The 21,086-nt window shown below is 43.3% G+C and overlaps 1 protein-coding gene across 5 annotated transcripts in view; it reads right to left on the reverse strand.

The window, feature by feature from the left end:
- Positions 1 to 719: 719 nt before the first annotated feature.
- RAP1A (RAP1A, member of RAS oncogene family) overlaps positions 720 to 21,086 on the reverse strand; it is a 42,188-nt gene continuing 21,821 nt past the window's right edge. For all 5 annotated transcript variants that reach the window (XM_075775886.1, XM_075775887.1, XM_075775888.1 and 2 more), the window contains 7 exons: positions 19,020 to 19,103; positions 15,330 to 15,398; positions 13,862 to 13,918; positions 12,329 to 12,469; positions 7,271 to 7,414; positions 3,990 to 4,105; positions 720 to 1,439 (listed from right to left, as the gene is read on the reverse strand). In XM_075775886.1, the coding sequence (XP_075632001.1) occupies positions 4,019 to 4,105; positions 7,271 to 7,414; positions 12,329 to 12,469; positions 13,862 to 13,918; positions 15,330 to 15,398; positions 19,020 to 19,076 (555 nt within the window). In that variant the 5' untranslated portion in view covers positions 19,077 to 19,103 and the 3' untranslated portion in view covers positions 720 to 1,439; positions 3,990 to 4,018. The remainder of the gene's footprint in view (positions 1,440 to 3,989; positions 4,106 to 7,270; positions 7,415 to 12,328; positions 12,470 to 13,861; positions 13,919 to 15,329; positions 15,399 to 19,019; positions 19,104 to 21,086) is intronic.

A 21,086-nucleotide genomic window follows, 5' to 3' on the forward strand; every position in this document is an offset into this window, starting at 1 on the left:
CGTGCAGGTCCCAAAGGCGGTGGTTCTCCTTGCTTACACCCAGGAGGATCGAGGCAGAGCAGCAACCCGGGTGTCTCATATCCTGCTCTTTCAAACATTATGGAACCAACAGGTATTTTTAAAAAAAAAAAAAAAAGAAACCCAAAATGAAACCAAAAGCCCCTTCAGCTGACTGTGCAGATCAGGTGATGTTAGCCAGATTTTGTCTAAGAACATAAAGCAGCTGTTTGCTTTGCTGAAATTGTGCTTAGACAGAACTTTCAACTCTGCAGCTCAGTGTGGAGACGCCGACACCGTGAGAGATCACGGGACTCCAGCCCGGTGGGTGGCCTTGTCAAAACAGGGATTCCGCCCCCAAAGTACGTGATCGCGTGACACCGAGGATCATAGTAAATGTCAGACCTTGACACAGTATTAAACCAAATTTGTACATATAAAAATAATTGTACAGAGGAAATATTTTCAGCAGAATACAATCTTTAAACATTGAAAAGAATATACAAAAGTAATTAAAAGTAGCCTCCTGTACTCTAGTGTGTGGTATGATTAAATACATCCAGCAAGGAGGGCGCGCGAAGACATCGATCGCATTGGCATAACAACAAACTGGTCGTATTCGACGTAACAAAACACTTGATCTATCAGAAGGGAAGAGGAATTCACAAAACATGGGTAAGAACCAAAGCCTGGAAACCGTAACAAAAACACAAGAAACAAAATGAAAATGTACTAAAATTTAATCATTCATAAAAGCTGTAATTTAATCTGTGACAGTAAAACACAAGAAGCAATATTAGAGTTGGTTTAGTATATTATATATTTTTGCTTTTAAAGCCATAGAAATCAGTTATCCCAGTTTTTCCTATAAAAGACCCATTTTTCCAAAGCATTATGCACAAACATTTTTAATTAGAATATAATGGCAGAATGAAAATAATGATACTCCGTACTTTTAAATATAAAATGAAGTCAATGACTCAAAAAGTTATTTGTTGCAGTGAGTTCAAAGGGAAATTTCAGGTAATATATATCTATAGTTATAGATATAAAATATAATGGTGGAACATTTTTAGTGCTTGATGGGGAAAATTATGATAAAAGGGTCAATATGAAATTTTAATTATAGTAGCAATATCTAACATTTGAAATGCATCCATGCTCCTTTGTATAATCATACACTAGAGTCAATTATATTTATTTTCACATCTGTTAACTGCTATTGCAAAGGAGGAGTACTATTGTCTTAAATTTCCAAGAGATATACACAGAGCAATTTCTTTTTCCAGGGACTGTGTGCAAACCATTTTAAGATCTAAATTCTTCTCGTAGTATACAAAAACAGAAGAAGCTTCTTCAGATATGTTATTCATTTCCGTAAGGTTTTGAAGTCGGGAATGCTGGCACTTTCCATTTAGGCAACAGTTCTTCATTCCTGCAATCTAGAAAAAGTGAAAAAAAAGATGATGGAGGGAGTTTCTCATCCTACCCACAAGATGAATGATCTCGAACACAGATCTGAAAGCTTCCCCGGACCACTGCCCGCACCCAGGCTTGAAAAAACACGCAACATTTCGGCAGGAAAAGCTTATCTTTGCCAGTATCGGGGGCTGTCCTTACCGTCCTCTGAGTTCAGAGGCACAGGAAGAAAAGAGACTTTGGAAACTAGAACACTTCACAAAACAAGTTCTTGTTTTATCGTGACTGCAGCAGCGCCGTGACGGGCAGCCACCACCCCGTCTTTCTGCTGTGATAACGACAGCACCCTTCAACTCATCCGCTGTACGACACAGGCCACCTTCAAGTGGATTTTGAATTCAGCAACGGATGTACAATTTATGGACGAGGGATTTCATCTTCTGTATTTCTGAGATGCTCTTAGAGTCTAAGAGCATCCTTCCACCCCCCACCTAAGCCATGACCACCAGTGGGGTTGTGACGGCTGCATCCGGCTCACGCTGCTGGGCTTTGGAGGGCGGATGGCAGCACGGCAGCCAAGGGCATCTTGCTGGTGTGCAAATACGAGGCTACATCAGTCGTCTGACTCTGTAACCAGTGGCCAGCCCCGGGCCCGTTGAGCTCTCCTGCCCAGCAGCACGCCAGGATCTCCCCTTGGGTAGGGACACCCCTCAGGTCACTCCTCGAGGCTGAGAGATTCCTTGGTGGAACAGATCCTCGGTAAGCGGATAACAGCACGCTAAACTCGGAAACCTTAGCTGAGTGATAGAAAGGATGGATTGTGCATGTACAATCCTTTGGACATAAACCACTGACCAAGTCTGGGACTAGAACTGGATCCAGCTGCACCCAGACCCCTCTCTGAGGGGGGGTTCAGAAAGCGAGGGGGACCCTTCTGAATCTCCTGACTCCACGGGAGGGTCTCCCTGATGGTTTGGTCTGGCCCTGTCCTCTGTGCAGTGTACCCTGTCATCGAGTCTTGTTAAACCACTGTCGCATTTACCCTTGAACTTTGTTAACTCACTGTTCTACATCAATAAAGTATATTGTTGCTTCTTTCTTACAAGTGAAGTGCAGGACTCCATTCGTGACAGGGGTCACGGGTAAAAGTCAACGGAGAAGCCTCACCAGGAACTGACTGAACGCAGGAACTCCTTTAACAGTGACTGGTATTTCAGTGCCGCACTGCTGCCAACGCCGGGCTTCGCAGCGCGAGATCCCGGGCGGGGGGGCGAGAGCAGAGTCACGGCCGCCCGGGGCTCCGAGAAGCCATCCTGGCTGACACCACACTAGCTAAATTCAGATCTATCACCTGAGGAACAGGAAAAGCCACTTGGGAAGTAGTCTTCAGTTTCTTTTCCTAAAGCCATTGTTTCCCCTAAGCTATTATTTTCTGGCACTCAAAGCTCGGGATAAGAGACTCATCCATCAATAAAGCACAAGTCATTAGAAGCCAGGTTAACTCCGCAGCTCCACTTATCCTACTCAATCACTCCCAGGTTACATAAATGGCCATCTGCAGCATGAACCTGGCAGAAGGCAGAGCGCCGCCTATTTTCAGGAATTCATCCCTGAAATCCTTCTGTGACCAGGAGTTTGTCTCAAATGCTGTAGGACAAGGGCACTGGAGTTGCAACCACAACTATTTATGAAACTCAAGAGGACACTGCAGAGCTTCTGATGGCTCACAGGAATCGTCAGAAGCTGCCAGCCTGTGCAGCCTAAGGTGAGGACAGCAGCCGGCACAGCCACCCTCGGGGAGAACCGGCTGCTTTCTGGCAGCTTCTTACTTCCCGGTGCCGAGATGGGCCATTTGCCCCGCACCCTGCTCTGCCTCCGAAGAGTGCCACGCAGCACGCTCGTGTGCTGACAGGCTAACAGCTCCCGGGGCAGCCTGCGTGATATTTCTGTCCAAAACCTGAAGCTACAGAAATGCTGTTTTCTTTCAGGAGTGCGACAGAACAGCTGTAAGCGCACAAAGTACCCTGCCAAGATACACAGGAAGATTATTTATAGCTACGTCCAACCTTGGGGTGGTTTTTTTATTTTGGGTTGTTGGGTTTGTTTTTTTTTTTGGTGGGCAGCTTTTTATTTCTGTGCCATTGAAATCCATGTCCCACCCAAAACAATTTGCAATTGTCCCTACAGCACCGAGGACTGAGACAGCAGCTGCAGCAATAACACGAATTACATAGATGCTACTAATTTTCAGCAGAGGATAAAAAGGAAGCAAAACTGAGCCACGGTGGCTCAGAGCAGTGTCACAAGACAGAGGGAGAACCTGCAAGAGTAAAAAGGAACTCTGTCGAACTCATCAACCCAAGCAAAAGGAGAAAGGGAGAGAGGCAGATATTTCTCTGCCAGGTCAGTCAGTACGACTGACTTTTTAAAAAATAGTCCAACAGATGTAGAATTTTATATTTGGGAGCAGACAGAAGGAAGAGGACTGCAAGGAAGGGGAGCGAGTCCTCTTTGTTGGGAGCAGCTCACAGTCCGATCGCCTGAGCTGTGGGTGGAATTCAGACACCTCTTACCTGGCTCAGAGCTGCTGCGCGATGGGAGCCTAGAGCAGCAGACATGATTTCTTTTTAGGCTTCTTCTTTTCCACTGGTGTTTTTCTATTTATCTGTCTGACCAGGTCATAAAAGATCTGAAAATGAAAAACACAAGCTGAAAAATCAAAGTGATAAAACACTATGCAAGTGTCAAAAATTAGGCAGGTTTGCGAGCTGATACTCTTTCCTGGTGGCTGCAGTCTTATAAATTCAATTAAACTGCTTACATTTACTGAAACATGTTTCTCAAGCAACCGCTTACGGAACAAGAGAGCACAGAGTTCACATGATATAAGGGAGCTGTAAACTCATTTCCTGCAGCACACAGCTTTCTCCTCCAGGCTGCATATGACCAAAGGCTTCAGAAGAGTATGGTAACGAAACGGCCACAAATCCCTTGCTTTGGAAAGGTGGGAGAAAACTGGGAAACGACAGCACACAGGTGTAACAGCCTTAAGGACCATCTTCTCACCGGTGCTCCCTGGGCTGCTGAGTGTCTTTGCAGAGCACTGCTACGCCAGCAGCAACGTGTTCTCACTGTAGGGAAAAGCATCCCTTCTCCTGGGCTTTCACCTTCAAAAGTGGTCTTCGTTCACCTGCTGCACAGGATGCGCTGTTAATTCTCCCCTTTGCCAAACAGATTCGAGCTGTTAATCACTTCACCTTTTTGCCTGGTCTAATCATTTGAGTTTATTAATAAAATTAGCAAGGAGAAGCAAAACATCTGCCCTGAACTCAGACATTTCCCAAAGGGGACGATGACAGGGGCCTCTTTCAGCTTCAGAGACAAGTTTCTTGTGAACACTTTTACTGTGAGTTGTTTTCCCAGCAATACTCAAACCATTTATAGCAAAGTGAGCTTTGCAAAAATGCTTAGAGCTGGGTCACAGTATTGAGGAGAAATATTTAAACCCTCAGAAGGCTCCACCCTTGTCCTTGTTTACTTTCTTCCTTCCTGGAGCAGCTGACAGCTCACAGATTCTTGTTGATTCCAAGGAAATTCAGAAGACAAAGAAACAGTTTATAACACATTGCAAACTTAATTTAAGATTTTCTGGCTATTACCTGCATGAAAAAGCCCTGGTGCGCAGTTAAATAGTTTCAAATGGAATGAACATGATGGTGGCTTTATCAAGTTCTCATGGAAAATATTTTACAGTACCATTTGAGTTGCTCACACTACTACTTTACTAAGCTTATTGCTACAGTTTTCTGCTGTCAGTCTCAGACAAAAGCAGCAGTTTGTACTCTCCGAGGGACACAGCCAAGATGTTCAAAAGTGTACAGATGAGATACAAACAAAAAGTTTCCACAGGAGAAACCAGTTAAGAAGTGGCGGCATCTATGCTGATGCAAAACAGCTTTCAGTATTTGAGCCTTTATAAACAGGAGCCAAGATGATTTGAACGTGATTATGATATGCAGGAAGAGTCTGAATTTCTGAAGGTACCAACCATCTCTGCTCTAGCAAACGAGATCCTTGAATGTTCGAGGTAGAAAAAAAGTCTGAAGTTAGATCATTTAAGCGTTGGTACTGACTGTGAGTACAGAAGTGAAGTCTGCAGCAAGGTTTCAGGAGTGCCACTGTCCCTGAGAAACGTCAGCGTGGTGCAAGAGCATCACACAGGTCACCAGGAAGACATCCGAAGCGCTGCGACTCAGATTGACTCTCACCTGTGGTAAAAGCTTACTATCTGTATGAAAGGTTTGTTTCACTTTCAGCAAATGCACACAGAATTTTATCACACTTTAGCCCAGATTTTAACAAAGTTAGAAAGTCCAAAAGTAGTTAAAAAAACCCCAAAACTCAGAATAATGCAAACGCTCCCCCAGTCCATGAGCCAGCAGAACAAACAAATAACCAGTACAACAAGTTGCTCGATTCATGGTGTTTCTTCTCTTTGATTTCCTCAGCTTTTATGCTTTTCATAATGAGACAATATAAACTGGCAGAAACCCAGAAAATCCCAGGCTCACTGGAGGCAGCAGACATGACAGGGAAATACAGAGACAGAGGATTCACACGTTAAGGATGACTGTATGTAAACCACGGGCGTGCATTCGCCCCAGGACAATTCAGTGCTCTGCCTACTAGAGAACCCCCTTTCCTGCACAGCTCTCGGGAGAGCTTTACGGCACCTTTGGCTAACGAGAGGTCAGTCTCTGCCACAAACTGTGGAAATACAAATAAACCAGAATGTGTTATACTCCACTGTGATCTGTTCAATGACTGAGCCACTAGTTTCTTCATCAACAGTCATAGTTTTACCACAGCTCAGACACACACAAAATCCCTCCTGGCAGGAGCCTAGCTCACCAAGCTATATTTACCAGGTTAGATTAGTGCGCCGGGCTAATCCCAGCCACAGAAGCTACAATTCACACAGCCTGGAGCTCCTTTCCCTTCCAGCCGGGTAGATGCAGCGCTGCGCACATCCCAGTAGCTGCCAAATTAACGCTGGGTCCGGTCCAAGATCCTCCTTGCTCCTGCTTATCGCAGAGCCTCCTAAACGGTCCCAGCTATCTCCTGGCACCAAACCAGCTATGGTCAATGGGGTCACCTTAGCTTTTGTGGCTGGAAACCTGGCCTCTGTCACAGTCAGATAATTCACAGCAGAGAATAAAAACTTGGTGCCTGATGTCAAGCAGAGCTCCCTCAGCAGAGCTGCACTACCTCAGGCAGGAGCAAAAGGCACACCGATTGCAAAGGTGCTTCTCATTTAGAACTGCTCAGACAGATGCATGTTTGGACACGGTCTCAGTGAGTGGCTCACCAGAGGAGGACTGCAATAGGATGTCTGCTTGGGCTGCCAGACGCAGCAGGAACATGAAAAGCAAATACTTTCAAAACCAACAGCCAACACTACGCAGCGTGTCATGTAATACAATGGGGCATAATCCACATTCTGAATAGCTGCAGCAGTTACCTTGAAAAAAATACACTTCCCAGATAAAGTTTATCTAAGCTAAGAGTCATCCAGTTAACTGGGCTTACTCAGGACCCTCTGCGATTCACATCCTCTGACACAGGCTATAGAAAGCACTTACCTGGAGAAGTCACCCACCCTTTACAGAGAAAAAAACCCCCAAAACTAAACAGAAAGCAGTAGCTAAATGCACTGCATCGCAAGCCTTTCTTAGGCTGAGATTTCAGAATCATCCTGAATCTTCCCAATTAAGAAACAGATGACGGACCGCATGCTGGTTTGATGTGGCATTCACGCTGAAGTAAGAAAGACCAGGGAACAGCTGATAGTTACCTCATTAACGTTGATTTTAGACTTTGCAGACGATTCTAGAAAGGCACAGTTACACCACTGTCTTGCTAAGTTTTGACCCTGTTCTTTGCCGACTACACGCTCTTCCTCCAGGTCACATTTATTGCCAACCAGAATCATCGGAACCTGGAGAGGAGACAAGCAAGAACAAGAGATGCATCAGCAAGTTAGCTTACAACATGGGCTCTAATGCTATGGCTTACAAAGGCACGTCAGGAGGGGGGAAAATACAGACAGTATGAAAAACCCAATAAAAATCTGAAGTTTAGCACAGCTCACGGACTAGTCTGGAATTTACAGGCCTGCTGGGAAAGGGCTGAAGAAAGTCCATCCTATAGACACCCCGATTCACTAAGAATTAAACACCTGGAGGACACCGTAAAACCAAATGGTAATATTTCAGCACCATCTTAAGTTAGTAAAGATTTATTTTCTGGTCTCCACATCCAACACCATTCTAATAATTTACTACTGAAATGCACTTCAGGACTTTCATGTGACAGCAGGCTAAATTGCCTGCCAACTTTGCCTATTTTAGACAACAGACCATACAGCACGTGTTTTAAGACATACATTACATGTTTCAGCCCCCTTGACCCATCTTGTCATCCTGTTGTTGAGCCACACAACAATAAATGGAAGCACCTTTGAAAAACGCTGCCCTGGACACGGAATAAAAAGGAATAGTCCTGTGCAGCTAAGTATTCCCATACAAGGCCCCCTGCCTCTCTCATCTCAATAAAGTATCACACTGACATGGTTTGCATACACACAGAAAAGAGGATGTTCACTAAAAAGGCACAAACACTCTGCTCAGTATTTACTAGCTTAGAATAATTAAAATTTCCAACTAGTGATCACCTAGCAGCTCAGCTCCTGAAAGGACATCACTTCCAAGAAATAATCTCGTTCAATATTAAATCAAGCATTTGCTACATGTGCAAAAGATTCATCCTACACCCATGATGCAGATGCAGGCAAATCATTTGTTCAAGCCAACGATGAAAAGGCACCTGCCCCTCTCCTTAAGCTGCTGGCTTTCTAAAACATCTGAGCAAGTCAGCTTCTCAAGGAAGAAAGTGCCTTGGGGAAACCACGTTCCTTGTGACACTTCCTACAGAAAAGCAGAGAAATGCAATACGGTAGGAAAACGACCTTGGCTGTAGTAAATGCCGGTCACCGATGTGTCTGCATTTGGCTGCAGGGACAGGAGGGGTCCCTGGGCTTGCCCAGCCAAATGGGGCAACAGAAAGGACGGGGTGTCTTGCTCAGCCGTAGCTCACCGGTGTCTCACTGGGGCTGCGACTGTTATTTGCTTGGTGCAGTGCGGAGAGCCAGGGCAGTCTGTGCTCCTTAAGTCATAAATCCGTTTGTCTCAAAGTATCAGAGTTAAGTGTTGGTGAGTGTAAGCAGCAGGAGACTTGCTCTCATCAATTATCTTTGGATATTGAGTTAAAACTCTTTCAGGAGAAAGAAATCAGGCAGACTAAAAACAGTACTAAGACATCTTAGAAAGAATGCCCTGATACATAAGTCCCCACGGCTTTCTCTGCTTCTCAGGCAGCCTCTGCCGTGGCTGCAGCCCACTAAGACGTCACAAATAGGTAGAAAAGACCTTAAACAAGTAAACAAAAAACACCCAATGCACCCACAAGCCCAAACCTCCCTACCCACGGGTGCCATTTCCACACTTACAAGGTGAGGAGGTTACACCGCCTGCCCCTCCTGCGGGACCCTTCCCCACGGGGCGCCCAGCCCAACACCGCACGTCTCCCCAGCTCCAGCCCGCGCGTTTTCACAGCCACTTTGGAGACAGATACGCAGTTCAGGACTTTCTGCACTGAGAATCTTGGGTTACGTATCATTTTGAAGTTTGCTTTTACAGCCTGCGTCTCGTATAGATCTAAGGAGATGATACAGCCAGAGCGAAGGTGGATTTTGAAACGTGAGACCACAGCAAGATCTGCAGGACGCACTGCAGTGCTCTGCATGCACACAACAGCGACAGCATCCTGTTTCCCTTACGCTATGTCAAAGTAGAAAAAAACCCTGAAGAACTGCTGATATTGGGTGTGCACCCCGCTCCGTTTCCTGAAACATTTAATTCTTTGAACAGAAAATGAGTACTTTCCAGCTGGAAAATAAATCACTGTCCACTTCCTTTGGTAATTTACAACACACTGCACGTTTTCAATTATTTCCATGTTAATATTTGCAGTCTCTTCCCAATTCAACTACAGTCAAGATTATTGTTTGTATTTAAAACTCACAGCCATACTGATTAGAAAATGATCCCATTTTTATTTTTGAGAAGTACGTTTTACTTATTACATCAGAAACCTGAAGTCACAATACAGATGAAGCAAATCCAAAAAACTTATTCCACATCAGAGACTAACAGGATATTCACCACTCTATCAGTTTAATCCCATTCTTTGCAGTTTTCTAGATAGTTAAGAGAAATTTTCTCATACCAAAACACGAAAATATGTTTTGAACATGTTCAGCAAAAAAATAAAGTATATTAAGATGTGAAATAATAGCAAAAAAAGTGATACTTAGATGGGTAAATAGTATAGGTTTGGAAGACATGAAACTCTGTATAAGGTTATTTCAAAACACAGCAATTGTTTATCATAGAGCCAAAACCAGGAGTGTGATGAACAACTAGCTTTTGATCATTTACTATTTTATGCAGAAGACTGGAATTTAGACTTTGTTAGACATACACAATTTAATGGTTTAAGTATTGGGATTTTAAAAGACACATTCTGAAACTAAACACAGGAAGGAACGCATTTTCCTAACTCAGCAGAACATAGCTTAAATGTTCAAAAGGTTCTCAAGCTTAGATTCAACAAGTAACATCCCCCTAACAGAAAATAAATAAATGCATTTTAATAATTAAATCAAATCACTGAAGTAAAAACGAAAGCAACAGCCTCTATTGTCCGATGAACTCGACCAGCTTACGGTGCAAATTCCCCTCCAGCGAGCGCAGCTGAGCGACGCGCTGGGCTCCCAGCGAGAGGCTAACACGGCACTCGCATTACCAGGGATTTACGCAAGCATAATCCCTACCTAAATGAACACCGGTTTTGCATAAATAGAAGTTCAGCTTGTTAAACCAAGGAGAGAACCAAAGCCATTCAAAACAAGGTAATGAGGAGACGGGACAATGCAGATCCAAGAGAAAACAGCAGCCCTGAGAGGTTGCCCTCATCCCACCCCAGCGTGCTCTGCTCAAACGGCATTTTCCTGAACGGCTGTTTAAATACAATGCGCATGGCTTACCCAGGATTTGGCCTCAATACGTGTCCGGCCCTGCTGACCGACCACCGCGGCCCCCCGGGAGCGGCTGACACAACCCGAAAGCTATCATCATCAAAGGCAGCGGCTACTTTCGAGCTATCAGCGGAAAAAAAACAGGCAATCTTTTTCACACTCCTCAGGGCAAACCCTTGAGTACATTACCAATTGTTAGGCAAAACAAAATAATTTCATCTTCTTCTGGAGGACACCTACGCAGAGAAAGAGTTCCCACACGTCTCCACCAGCCACATGGCTACTACGGCAAAAGCTGCCGGGCAACCTCATCTACATCATACGTTTAGAAATCAAAAGCCTGCCAAGGAGATCCACTTAACAGGAGTTAGGGCCCAAACTGGAAATACGGTAAATAGTTTTCTTCTGTCAAACAGGACTGAAGACAAACTATCTTAATTTCCTTATTTTAAGAAGGGATTTAAACAACCAAAATTACAACCTTGCATCACTAGCTTTCTGAGGCTCTTTCCGAGTCTTTTAATGAGTTAATTCATACAACTGCATGATCTCCTTTGGGTTACGCATTTTGTCAAATGACAGAAGGAACAAAGTAAACTGTCGAGAGTTTAAAAGCTTCGGGCTGCGAGGGTGGTCTGCAGAGTGCCACTGCCATCCACGGGGACAGGCACACCCACGGTGCAAAGCTGAGCCCTCCCCGCTCACACACGGGCGTCATGGAGCAACAGACCCCAGCCACAGAGCCTGAAACATCCTGCTTTCTGTCAGAAAGGGATCAGCACATTTTCACCCAATAACCTAAGATTCCATATAAGTTTTTCAGAAGACAATTCAAGAGAAGGCTGATGGGCTCTCCCAGCTGATGGATTCGAGTGAAGCAGAGCTCCCAAACCAAGAGATGCCGCACAGCTATGGTAAGGGGATCTCTACTTCGTGCAACAAGACCCAGGACTACTTCATCTAACAGCTCGGGCAGCCGGGGCCGAGGGGACTGAACAGGCTCCCATCCTGCCTCCCCCCGACACTGCCCTCGCACACAGAGAAATGAAAATAAAGGAACATTCACCGATTTCCCCCCCCCAAAAAAAAAGGCTACTGATGCTACTGACACTTAAATTACCAAGCACAGTTTGGTCAATAAGCTGGACGCGTTCTTTCTGTTTGCAGTTCATGTTCATCAACTTGGACTACAACCCGTACGCACGCGAACGGCACAGAGGGCACAGGTACAACACTGCCCTGCTCCAGGGACTTCACAGCCGACCTTCGGGAAACGTCACGGCTTGGTACTTCCCCTTCCTCTTCAGACATTTGGGAAAAGCAACGTTAGCCTTCATTGTAAGACACCTGCAGATCCACTAAGAACATCGTTACTGGTGAGTTCGACTATTCTTTTGCCTTAACTTTGAGGGAAGTAAAGTACTGCTAAAGCATGGCGAAAAGAGGAAAATGCAAATACTGGAAAGGAGTTAAACGGAGGAAGAAAAGTTGTCTCAAATCAACTCCTACCATTTCCAAAGGCTGTTAGACTTCCCGTACATGTGAAAATCTGGTTTCATTATACCCCTTAACAGGTGTTGGGCCTCAAATAACAACACTGAAACCAACAAACAGCGCTAAGGAAACCGACTTCAACACACAACTTTGCTGTACAACAACTAATATTCTTCAAAAGAAATTTTGCTCACAAATTCCTGTATGTTCACTTACAAACACATTTTAACCATTTGCAGAAGTAATAAATTATCTACTTACATCTTCAGTGTCCTTAACCCGTAAAATCTGTTCCCGCAGGTCCTGTAAGTCGTTAAACGTGGACTGTGCTGTTATAGAATATACTAGTGCAAACCCTTGACCATTCTTCATATAGAGATCCCTCATTGCTGTAAATTGCTCCTGTAATCAAATATTTTTAAAAATAATTAGCTAGTGAATGCAACTAATGAACATTTACACAGGAATACTTTTATTGTAATAGAGACAAGAATATAGTACGGTACAGCATGCATTTACATTTTTACCCCTTACAGAAATCCACTGAAGCATGCAAAGTTAATAAAAGCATTAACACATCTCCTTCCCTTTGTTTTTTTTTCCCCTAATAGAGAAAAAGGCTTCTTGAAAAAGACATGTAAAAAGATCAAGAGCAGCAATAAAAAAATGTATCTGGAGACAGACTGCTGTACGCCCCAAGCCATAAAACAAGGTGTTAAGATTTGGCTGACATATTTTGTAGTGATCTTTCATTTATTTTCTGATATGCTGTTAAGCATGAACATGCCATCAGACCAATTCCCCAGACAACAGGAAATTCAACTTCTCTAACACAGTGTTGAAACAGGCCTAGGTGTCACACGCTCACAATTTATTGTGAGCACGACTGTGTGGGAAGGCACTGCCTGATCACCTCTAACAATTATACAGTAGTCATATCTCTAGCATGAAAATGGCTTAAAGGTTCAATGCAATGAAATGCAAGAGCAGGCTGGAAAATCTGTACCAGATCAGAGCTGCCTTTGTCCACACCTGTGAAAGGAAGCTTTACCAGAACCGCGTAACGATGACTTCTGCTTCCTCACCTTTGCACCGCTGTTGATAATTTTCAAAGCTTACTAAATAAAACTTTTAGGAAGCACGTCCTCCCCCTGTGACGTGCGCTCAACCATTACAAGGTCTGTTTACGTAGCGACGGGACTTTGCACGGCAGTAAGTGACAGTGGCAGAGCAAAGGCAGTCGCTGCGTGGCCCTGGCTGCTCTCGGGCTGGAAGGACGACACGGGCCTCCCAAAGCAGCAGAAGGCAGTGCCAGCCAGGTGCCACCTGGGTAGGAGTATTCCTTGACAGGTACAGATCTTTACTGATGAAATCCTCTCCACGTAGGCCGATGTGACATGCTGAGGCGATCCCTCTGCATTGCCTGGAAGTGGCTCCAGTCTGTGTCTGTGTATTCCGGCCGCTTGCAAAATTAACACGTAAAATCATCGCAGGTCAGTATGGTGATAGCGAGATGATGGTGGATGGCAGAGAAGTGGCGAGTGGCACAGGATGCACCAACCCGTGTGTCCCAGCGCTGGGGAAGGGGTTCACAATGCTGCTGGCAGGGCTGCAGAAGCCTCAGTCACCACACTGGGTTTTGGGTTATTTAACAAAGCCGTTCAATTTAAATTACTGCAGCTGATCTACTGGTTTTGCTTGGGCAGGATTATGACACAAGTTCTACTCTTACTATCTCACCTCATTATTAACAAAAAAAACTCCATACCAATTAGAAAAAGGAATTATACTTACTGTCCCTGCTGTATCGAGGATTTCAAGCATACACTGTTGACAGTCTACTTCCACTTGCTGCGGAAAAAAGGGGAGACAGATGCAGTTAAAAATAAAAACTCTGAAATAGGACAGGCAAGAGGAGTATCAGCTTAATTTTTACTTCTGCCACAGAGACCCCTACAAGTAAGCCAGCCACCTGCACTTCCCCACCGCTATTAGAGGATTAATTATGTCCTAAGTCAGGCATTTGGGTCAGCTCACTTACGCTCCAGGACTCTGTTGATTATAAAGGCCTAAACGAGCAGCTCATTGTAAACAACTTAAGTGAGATAAAATCCACTCTCACAAATCAAAGGACCTTAAATTTCAATTTTTCTTTGCTGCTGGGGGAGAAGGGAGTAAAGAGGAAAAGAAAAAGCAAAATATTTCGTGATCCTCACAGTTAGGCTTGGCAAGTCTTCCACTCACTGAGAAACTCTCAGGTCCAACAAGGGAATTCCAGGAAAGTCAAACAAATTTAACAGCAGAACTCATACCAGAATTTACATCTAATTATCACAGGCACAAATGTTAAAATGTTTTTGTTTTCTGTTTTGGTGCCTTTAATTATGGTAACATTTATGCTAATCTGTAAAACAATGAGTTACTTGACATCAATGGAGTGAAGAAAGCAGCTCTGTTGACAGAATTACGTAACACAACAGCATCAGGGATCCTGACAAGGACTTTTGCTCAGCAATTACAAGCCTGCATCCAAAACGGCTGTAAAGAAGTTTATATGCCTTCGAACCAAGCAGAAACGCATTTGAACTAAATGGCAAAACAGCCATTCCTAAAAGAAAAGAACAAAAGGCGATTGCTATGCTACAGTAATATAACCTACTGCGATGAACGGTGAGTATCTCCTCTACACATAGCAAATATTGATATCTTTACGTTTTGAAGTAATAATTATATGTCAAACCACAGCAGAGAGATCCGAGTAACAGTGTGACCCTAGTATGAGCTGTTCCTATCCTCAGTCAGAAGCACGGGCCGTACGCTTATCCACCAACCACCACAGCTCATGCCCCAGTACAGTGGAAATCGGTGATGGTTCAGGAAAATACACCAGCAACTTGAGTCTTTGGAGATTTAAAGTGAAAGCTCTTAGTTCTATAGAGTAATAGAGGTTTAATCCTCCTGTTAAATAGGACTAAGTTAGGGAGTGGTCCAATTAACAGCAAAATTTGTCATTCCCTGATAATTCAGTTTTATAGTAGCTGAAAACACTTTGTCTGATGGCATTCGGAGGCCCCAAGCTAGCAAAGTACTCTGTAAAGTCAAAGAAAACTATTTCCAAGACTGAGGCTTTTCCATACATCGCTTTCTTGCTGCAGCTTTATGTCAGAAAAGACCTTTTCTTGTTCTGATAAGCTTTCGTTGCATTATTAAAAAGAAGCAAGCTCTATGAGACTTGAAAGAAATAAAAATTATGTTATTTTACCTTTCTGTATGAATCTTCTATTGTTGGGTCATATTTTTCAACAAAAATTCCCTGAACAAACTGTACAGTCTGGGGAGAAAGGAAAGAAGAAAAAAAATTAAGCGAACAGAACATGAGCAGTAACACTTACCAAGAAACACTTTATGAAAATATAACAACACAGAAACTACTCAACACTGCTGTTAAAATTCAATACTGGGGAGCAGAGAAAGACACACATATATTTTCAATTTTTTAAAATAAAATTGGTGTAGTTTCTGTTTTAAGAATCACTTTATTCAAACATGTTTTCAAAACTTTTGGTTTGCTTGCTTTTTCATCAAAGATGATATCCTCAAAAAAGCCTTTACTTCAGTGCCAGCAACTTCAGAAGAATAAAAATCACCAAATACAGACAACTTGAAATTAGAACAGAAGAGCTGGCAATGTGTACGCTGCAGAAAACCCACATTTCGATTCAATCACCTTAGAGGGACTCTGGATTATGTGCCCAGAGCACAGATGTATTTCAGAGCAGGAAGTTAAACCTGGAGCATCTCCAGATACTCAATTTGTATTAAACCATTAAAGAAGGAGACATCATTCATTTTAAAGAGGAAGTCTTTCTTTCCCTATATAATTATTCAAAGCAAATCTACTCTCAACGTTTCCCATCAAGTTCTCATTCGGATGTGGCCCATGTCTGGACACCCAGGCTCTGTACGTGCCGTGCCTTGGCTCCCGTCAGTCCGCAGCTTTACTCGTCCTCTGCAAGACAAAGTTTGCTTTTCCCTTTCGCCTTGCATCCCCACGCTCTTACCTACAATAATCGGCGCTAACGTAGTAACGCAGCACAGGAGCATGCGGAGGATTGGCTGATGTTTTTAAAACAAGGTGGTGCTTGTTTGTAAAACTAAGCACAAAGATCCCAGCACTTAATTTTGTCTCTTTAAAAATCAACAAACACAACAACTATCTTTTGCCAACTGAAGTTTCCACAAGCTTTTTAACAGAAATCCTGAGAAGTCACTACCTGTTTCGACAAGCCGTATTTTGTTTGGACAGAAGGCTGAGATTTTTCTGCAAGAAAAATCACACAAGTACTTGCAAACTTTCAGAGCGAGATGTGCCAGATACATGCAGAACATCTAGCTGTATGCTGGACACTGAGCAGTTCCTCCTGGTTTGCTTTCTTTTGATATAGAAAGAAAAGATTTCTAGTACTACCTCATTTGAAAATCATCCTACATCACTAAATAAACCTATTTTACACTCTAATGATCAAAGCCTTTGCTTCTCCAATATTTTCTTGTCACACTGAACGTTGTCCTGGTCTGCCCTTCAGATAACAGATCTCAGTAAAATCATTATAATAAGATTCGACTATTAACACTGATTATAGTGTTATGCCAGCAGTGGGAACCAGCCGTAAGAGCTGTCGTTTACAGATTATATTTTAGGATTCTTAGCACAGCCACTAACCAAAGAGAGTCCAAAGAAGGTGGCTGTTTGCTAGGAGGCTCACATTTGAACACTGAAGTCGGTCACATCTGTACCGCTCTGTTCTGGGAAATGTGTTTGTGAACCAGCCTTCAATGAGAGAATCTGACAAACCACTCCGAGCGTTCCATCTTTCTAACACAACACTCAGAGCCTTATTTTATCTCTGCAAATACAGGACTGCTCTGAAAGAAAACTAACTGAACCCACACTGTCTTCTCAAATTGTTTTATTTCTAATAAAGCACTGTTTTAACTTTTGTTATCTCAACTGGTGCTTGTGTGTTCACAGAGACACCGGTTACACACAATCATAGTTACAATTACATTCAACTTCATTCACGTAATATTCTTCATCTCTGATGTACTTTACTTTTATTGATTACAGGCGGAAAGAGAGGTCAAGGGAGACGACAGAAATCTGAGGTTGTTTTCAGGTTATGCGTGGACCCAAGACTTTTGGAATTATTAGTTTGGGGGTCGTGCGTCCCAACTTTGGCTTCTAGCTTTATATAGGACTATGCACAACTGGATACTCCCAGTAATACTGTCTACCTGCTAACAGTCCAGAAGATTTCTACTCATTAGAAATGGGGAGAAAGCTACTGTATGAGAAACACTTATAAAAAGGTTGCAGAATAACTGTGCCTCAATAACTACAAAGGCTTTTCTGCTATCCTGTCATCATTACCAGAAGGCACAATCAGCATCGTATTGGCACAGAAGAGTTAAAACAGTAAGAAGGATTTGCAGTGAAACAACACCATATTGTAATGAAAACACAGCACTGAAAAGGAACACCAGCCTCTTTGTTAGACATCGCAGTTTATACAGTTTGAAGACAGAAACTTTAAAGTGACTGCCATATTATTTTAAATCCCACCTTGTAACCTCTCCTTGCTAATGCTTGTAAATAAGTAGACAGTCATCTTGAAAGCTAAATATTATTCACTTTTAGCTGCTAATTGGCACTTATTGTGTCCTGCTATAAACATATGGATCAATGTTGCATATGAATGACAATATAGGCTTACTTAGCACCTAGTCTGTCAAAACAGAATTTAACTTTTGTTTAGCAGACTAAGTATTCGCATTTCAGCCTTTAAAAAGGCCAGTGATGGATGGACTCAGACTTTATATCACAAATAAGGAAATTCGAGTATGTCAGCTGCTGAATAATTTTGATGTACAGCATATTAATAAGTGCCCCATTTTACCTAGTGAGTCTTTCAACATTACATAACAAATGCAAGATCAACAAGGGGATGCTGGTGGAAAAAGTAATATAGATTAAGTTGCTGTGGAACAATAGTGTGTATCAAAACATTTTTACACCTACATCCTATGAAGATTAGGATGGGATCTCTAAAAAAGAGTCTATCAAATTTGATACATAATTGAATAATCTTTCCTCCTATTCACCTGGATTCTGTGGGTGATTTACCACGATTAGCAGCTCATTTCAGCAGAATAAACAGTGCAAGCACCAGCTCTGGGACGGGAATGGCTGGTCAGCTATTATCATCTTCTGTGAGAAGGAACACAGTGTAGTTCCTTGTTTTAGATAACTTTACACTTGACCAGTTCTTTGCCTTTCTTGTTGGAGCAAGCTGCTTGACTGATTTGTGATAAATAGGTGACAGAAATCTCTCTTACAATGCCTTACTATCAACTCTGCTATGTAAACCTCTTATTAGAAACAACACAAGTACTTAAGGAGTGCAAAGTGTCATCAGTCTGCTTATCCCTCTGCACTGCACACGCTGGAGGTGACTTCTCATTCTGCCCTGTGTTTTCAGTCCAGGCTGCTCATCCGGGTTCTACCCAGGATGGAAAACACGCAGCCTTCGAGGTACGCAAGGCTGCAACCGTCACCGATTCACTGCCACACACGGCAAGACTTCAGTCACTGTTCCAGTGTAGGCTTTTCATATTTAGGTACAGACATCGGTCATTTCCAATATTACACCCATGCGGGAAGCAGAAATGAAATGCTAGCTATTGTAACTGCAATTAACCGCCCGCTGCTTCTCCAAAATGTGACACATTGACAGCTATTTCAGCAGCGGCTACACAGAAGTCACGCTGCATGTTAAAAGTTAATAGAAATGTCTGAATGCATTTAATGAGCATTGTCTGCAATAAGATAGGCTAATTTTGAAGTTCAGTATCTGTATTTGTATCGGTTTCAGAACTGCTTCCCAAAACTCACCAAAGCGGACTTCCCCACACCTCCTGAACCAAGGACCACTAGCTTGTACTCACGCATGGTGTGGTCTGTTCAGATAGCGACGATCTGGAAAGCAGGAAAAAAGCCGACAGTTAAAAGCGTACCTGCACATACGAATTTATGACACTGTCTTCTGAAAACAGCAACACGCTGTCCTTCTCCAGATACTCCTGAGAAGAAAAAGCTCTTTAGTAACAGCTATGCTTTTTGTTTTTCTACCTGGGCATTAAGTTTAGATGGCCGCTCCGACAGCCCCGGTTTATACGAGATGCCCAAAGCCGGACCTGTGAGCCTGGTGGTGCTCGGAGAGGAAGAGGATGAATACACCATGGTACAAACACAGCGCAGCCACACACGCCTGCTCCCAGCCGCACCGGGTAGCACGAGCTCTTGCTGCCCGTCCTCTGCATTCTCAGCGTTTTATAGCATAAAACACTATCGGACAAGAAACTTAGATCAGAAAGATGCAAGTAGAGAGGTTTACTTCTCCCACCCACCCCCCGCAGGGAAGGATGTAGGTCAGTATTTTCTCTCTGGAAAAGGTCAGGCCTAACTTACGGCTGCCAAGGCAGAACCTCTCTGCTCGCCCAAGCAAGGACTCTGCCTTTTTATGGAAATCTTGCAACTCCCTCAACTCGCTGCGTAGCACCAGAAAACTTCTCATTCTCACCGAGGTTCCCTGACAAATAAGGCAAATGACAAAGCTGGTGATAAACATTTTACACTATGTTTACATTATAAGCCAGGCTGGGCTGTCCCTATCAACGAAGCTCAAGCAAACAATGACCTCAGCAGCTAATTATCTTCCCCCTCTTCCCCCAGCAAGATAGCACTTTCTTCCCAAGTAAGGCTTCAGAAACACAAGTGCTACGAGGCTGGGCAAGCTGCATTTCTCAAACTAACTTTGCCACAGGATTTATGGGTTCACTGGCTACAGTTTGAGGATTGCTTTAAAGATAAAAATGTATTCCAAGTAGTTTGATAGAGAAATGTATCGCCTTGTCGACTACTGTTAACAACAGTCTGTGAAGAACAGGGATCGTATTTTTAGCTTTGCAACTGTGGACAACTCCCTGACAATCTGTCTCTCAAGTTTGTATAATCATTAAATTGGGACGGGTTTGGGATTTTTTTTTTCCCTATCATTTGAATTCCCAAGGGAAAAGCTGTGACACAGAGTCACAGAAGAAGCCCATGTGCACAGCCACAACCAGTGGCTCTGTCAGAGCTCAGCTCTGTCCTGCTGGGCTGAACACCTTACGGAGACCGTGCCCAAACACCCTCCTTTTAAAACCCTCAGGACCAAACACCTTACGGAGACCGTGCCCAAACACCCACCTTTTAAAACCCTCACCCCTCAACCACACAGTATGTTTTCTGTGACACGAGCACATAATAAAAAATAAATTAAAACCACCCCACGTGCAGCTGGAGGCATACAAATTCTGCAGCCAGTTTAGCACAACTTGAAGCTCATTTTTAAGTCAGAACAACAGAAATACAGGGCTCGCTGGCTCACGCTGACGCTCTCTGCAGTCACGGAGCCAAGCTGCCCTTCCCTCGCCCAAGCCTTAGTGGGGAATAAAGCTGAAGCTATCAGCAGCAGCCCATGGTTTTAAGCACCTTGGGACAGTTTTTCTGCAACTCTTGAAACCTATCTGAGCTGCAGTTGCTTAACTTCATAGAAACTGTGAAACTAAGTCAAACTGAAAGGGATTTTCTAGAACTGCAACTGAATATCTAAAAGCAGAGTGAGCAATGTCTATGCACTCTAGTGTGTTAACATTTTTGGTTAAAATTCTGGCAGCTGCAAGCTCTTCTGCTTGAAAATTTCCCTGAGAAGTAACATTCAGTTCCTTTTTTTTCAAAAATCATGATTTTGGATGGGAAGGAGAGGGGAATTCCAACTAGCAATGCTTTTCCCTTGATAATCCTTAAAAGTTAAGAGACGATGCATTTTTTTTATAAAGTATAAATGCAACTTATTGATCCAATTTATCTTCATCTTCCTACAGTTCCACAGTCTGTTCCACCCAAGAAAACCCAGAA

The sequence above is a fragment of the Balearica regulorum genome, chromosome 25 (genome assembly GCF_011004875.1).
Source record: "Balearica regulorum gibbericeps isolate bBalReg1 chromosome 25, bBalReg1.pri, whole genome shotgun sequence".
NCBI classification, from domain to species: Eukaryota; Metazoa; Chordata; class Aves; order Gruiformes; family Gruidae; genus Balearica; species Balearica regulorum.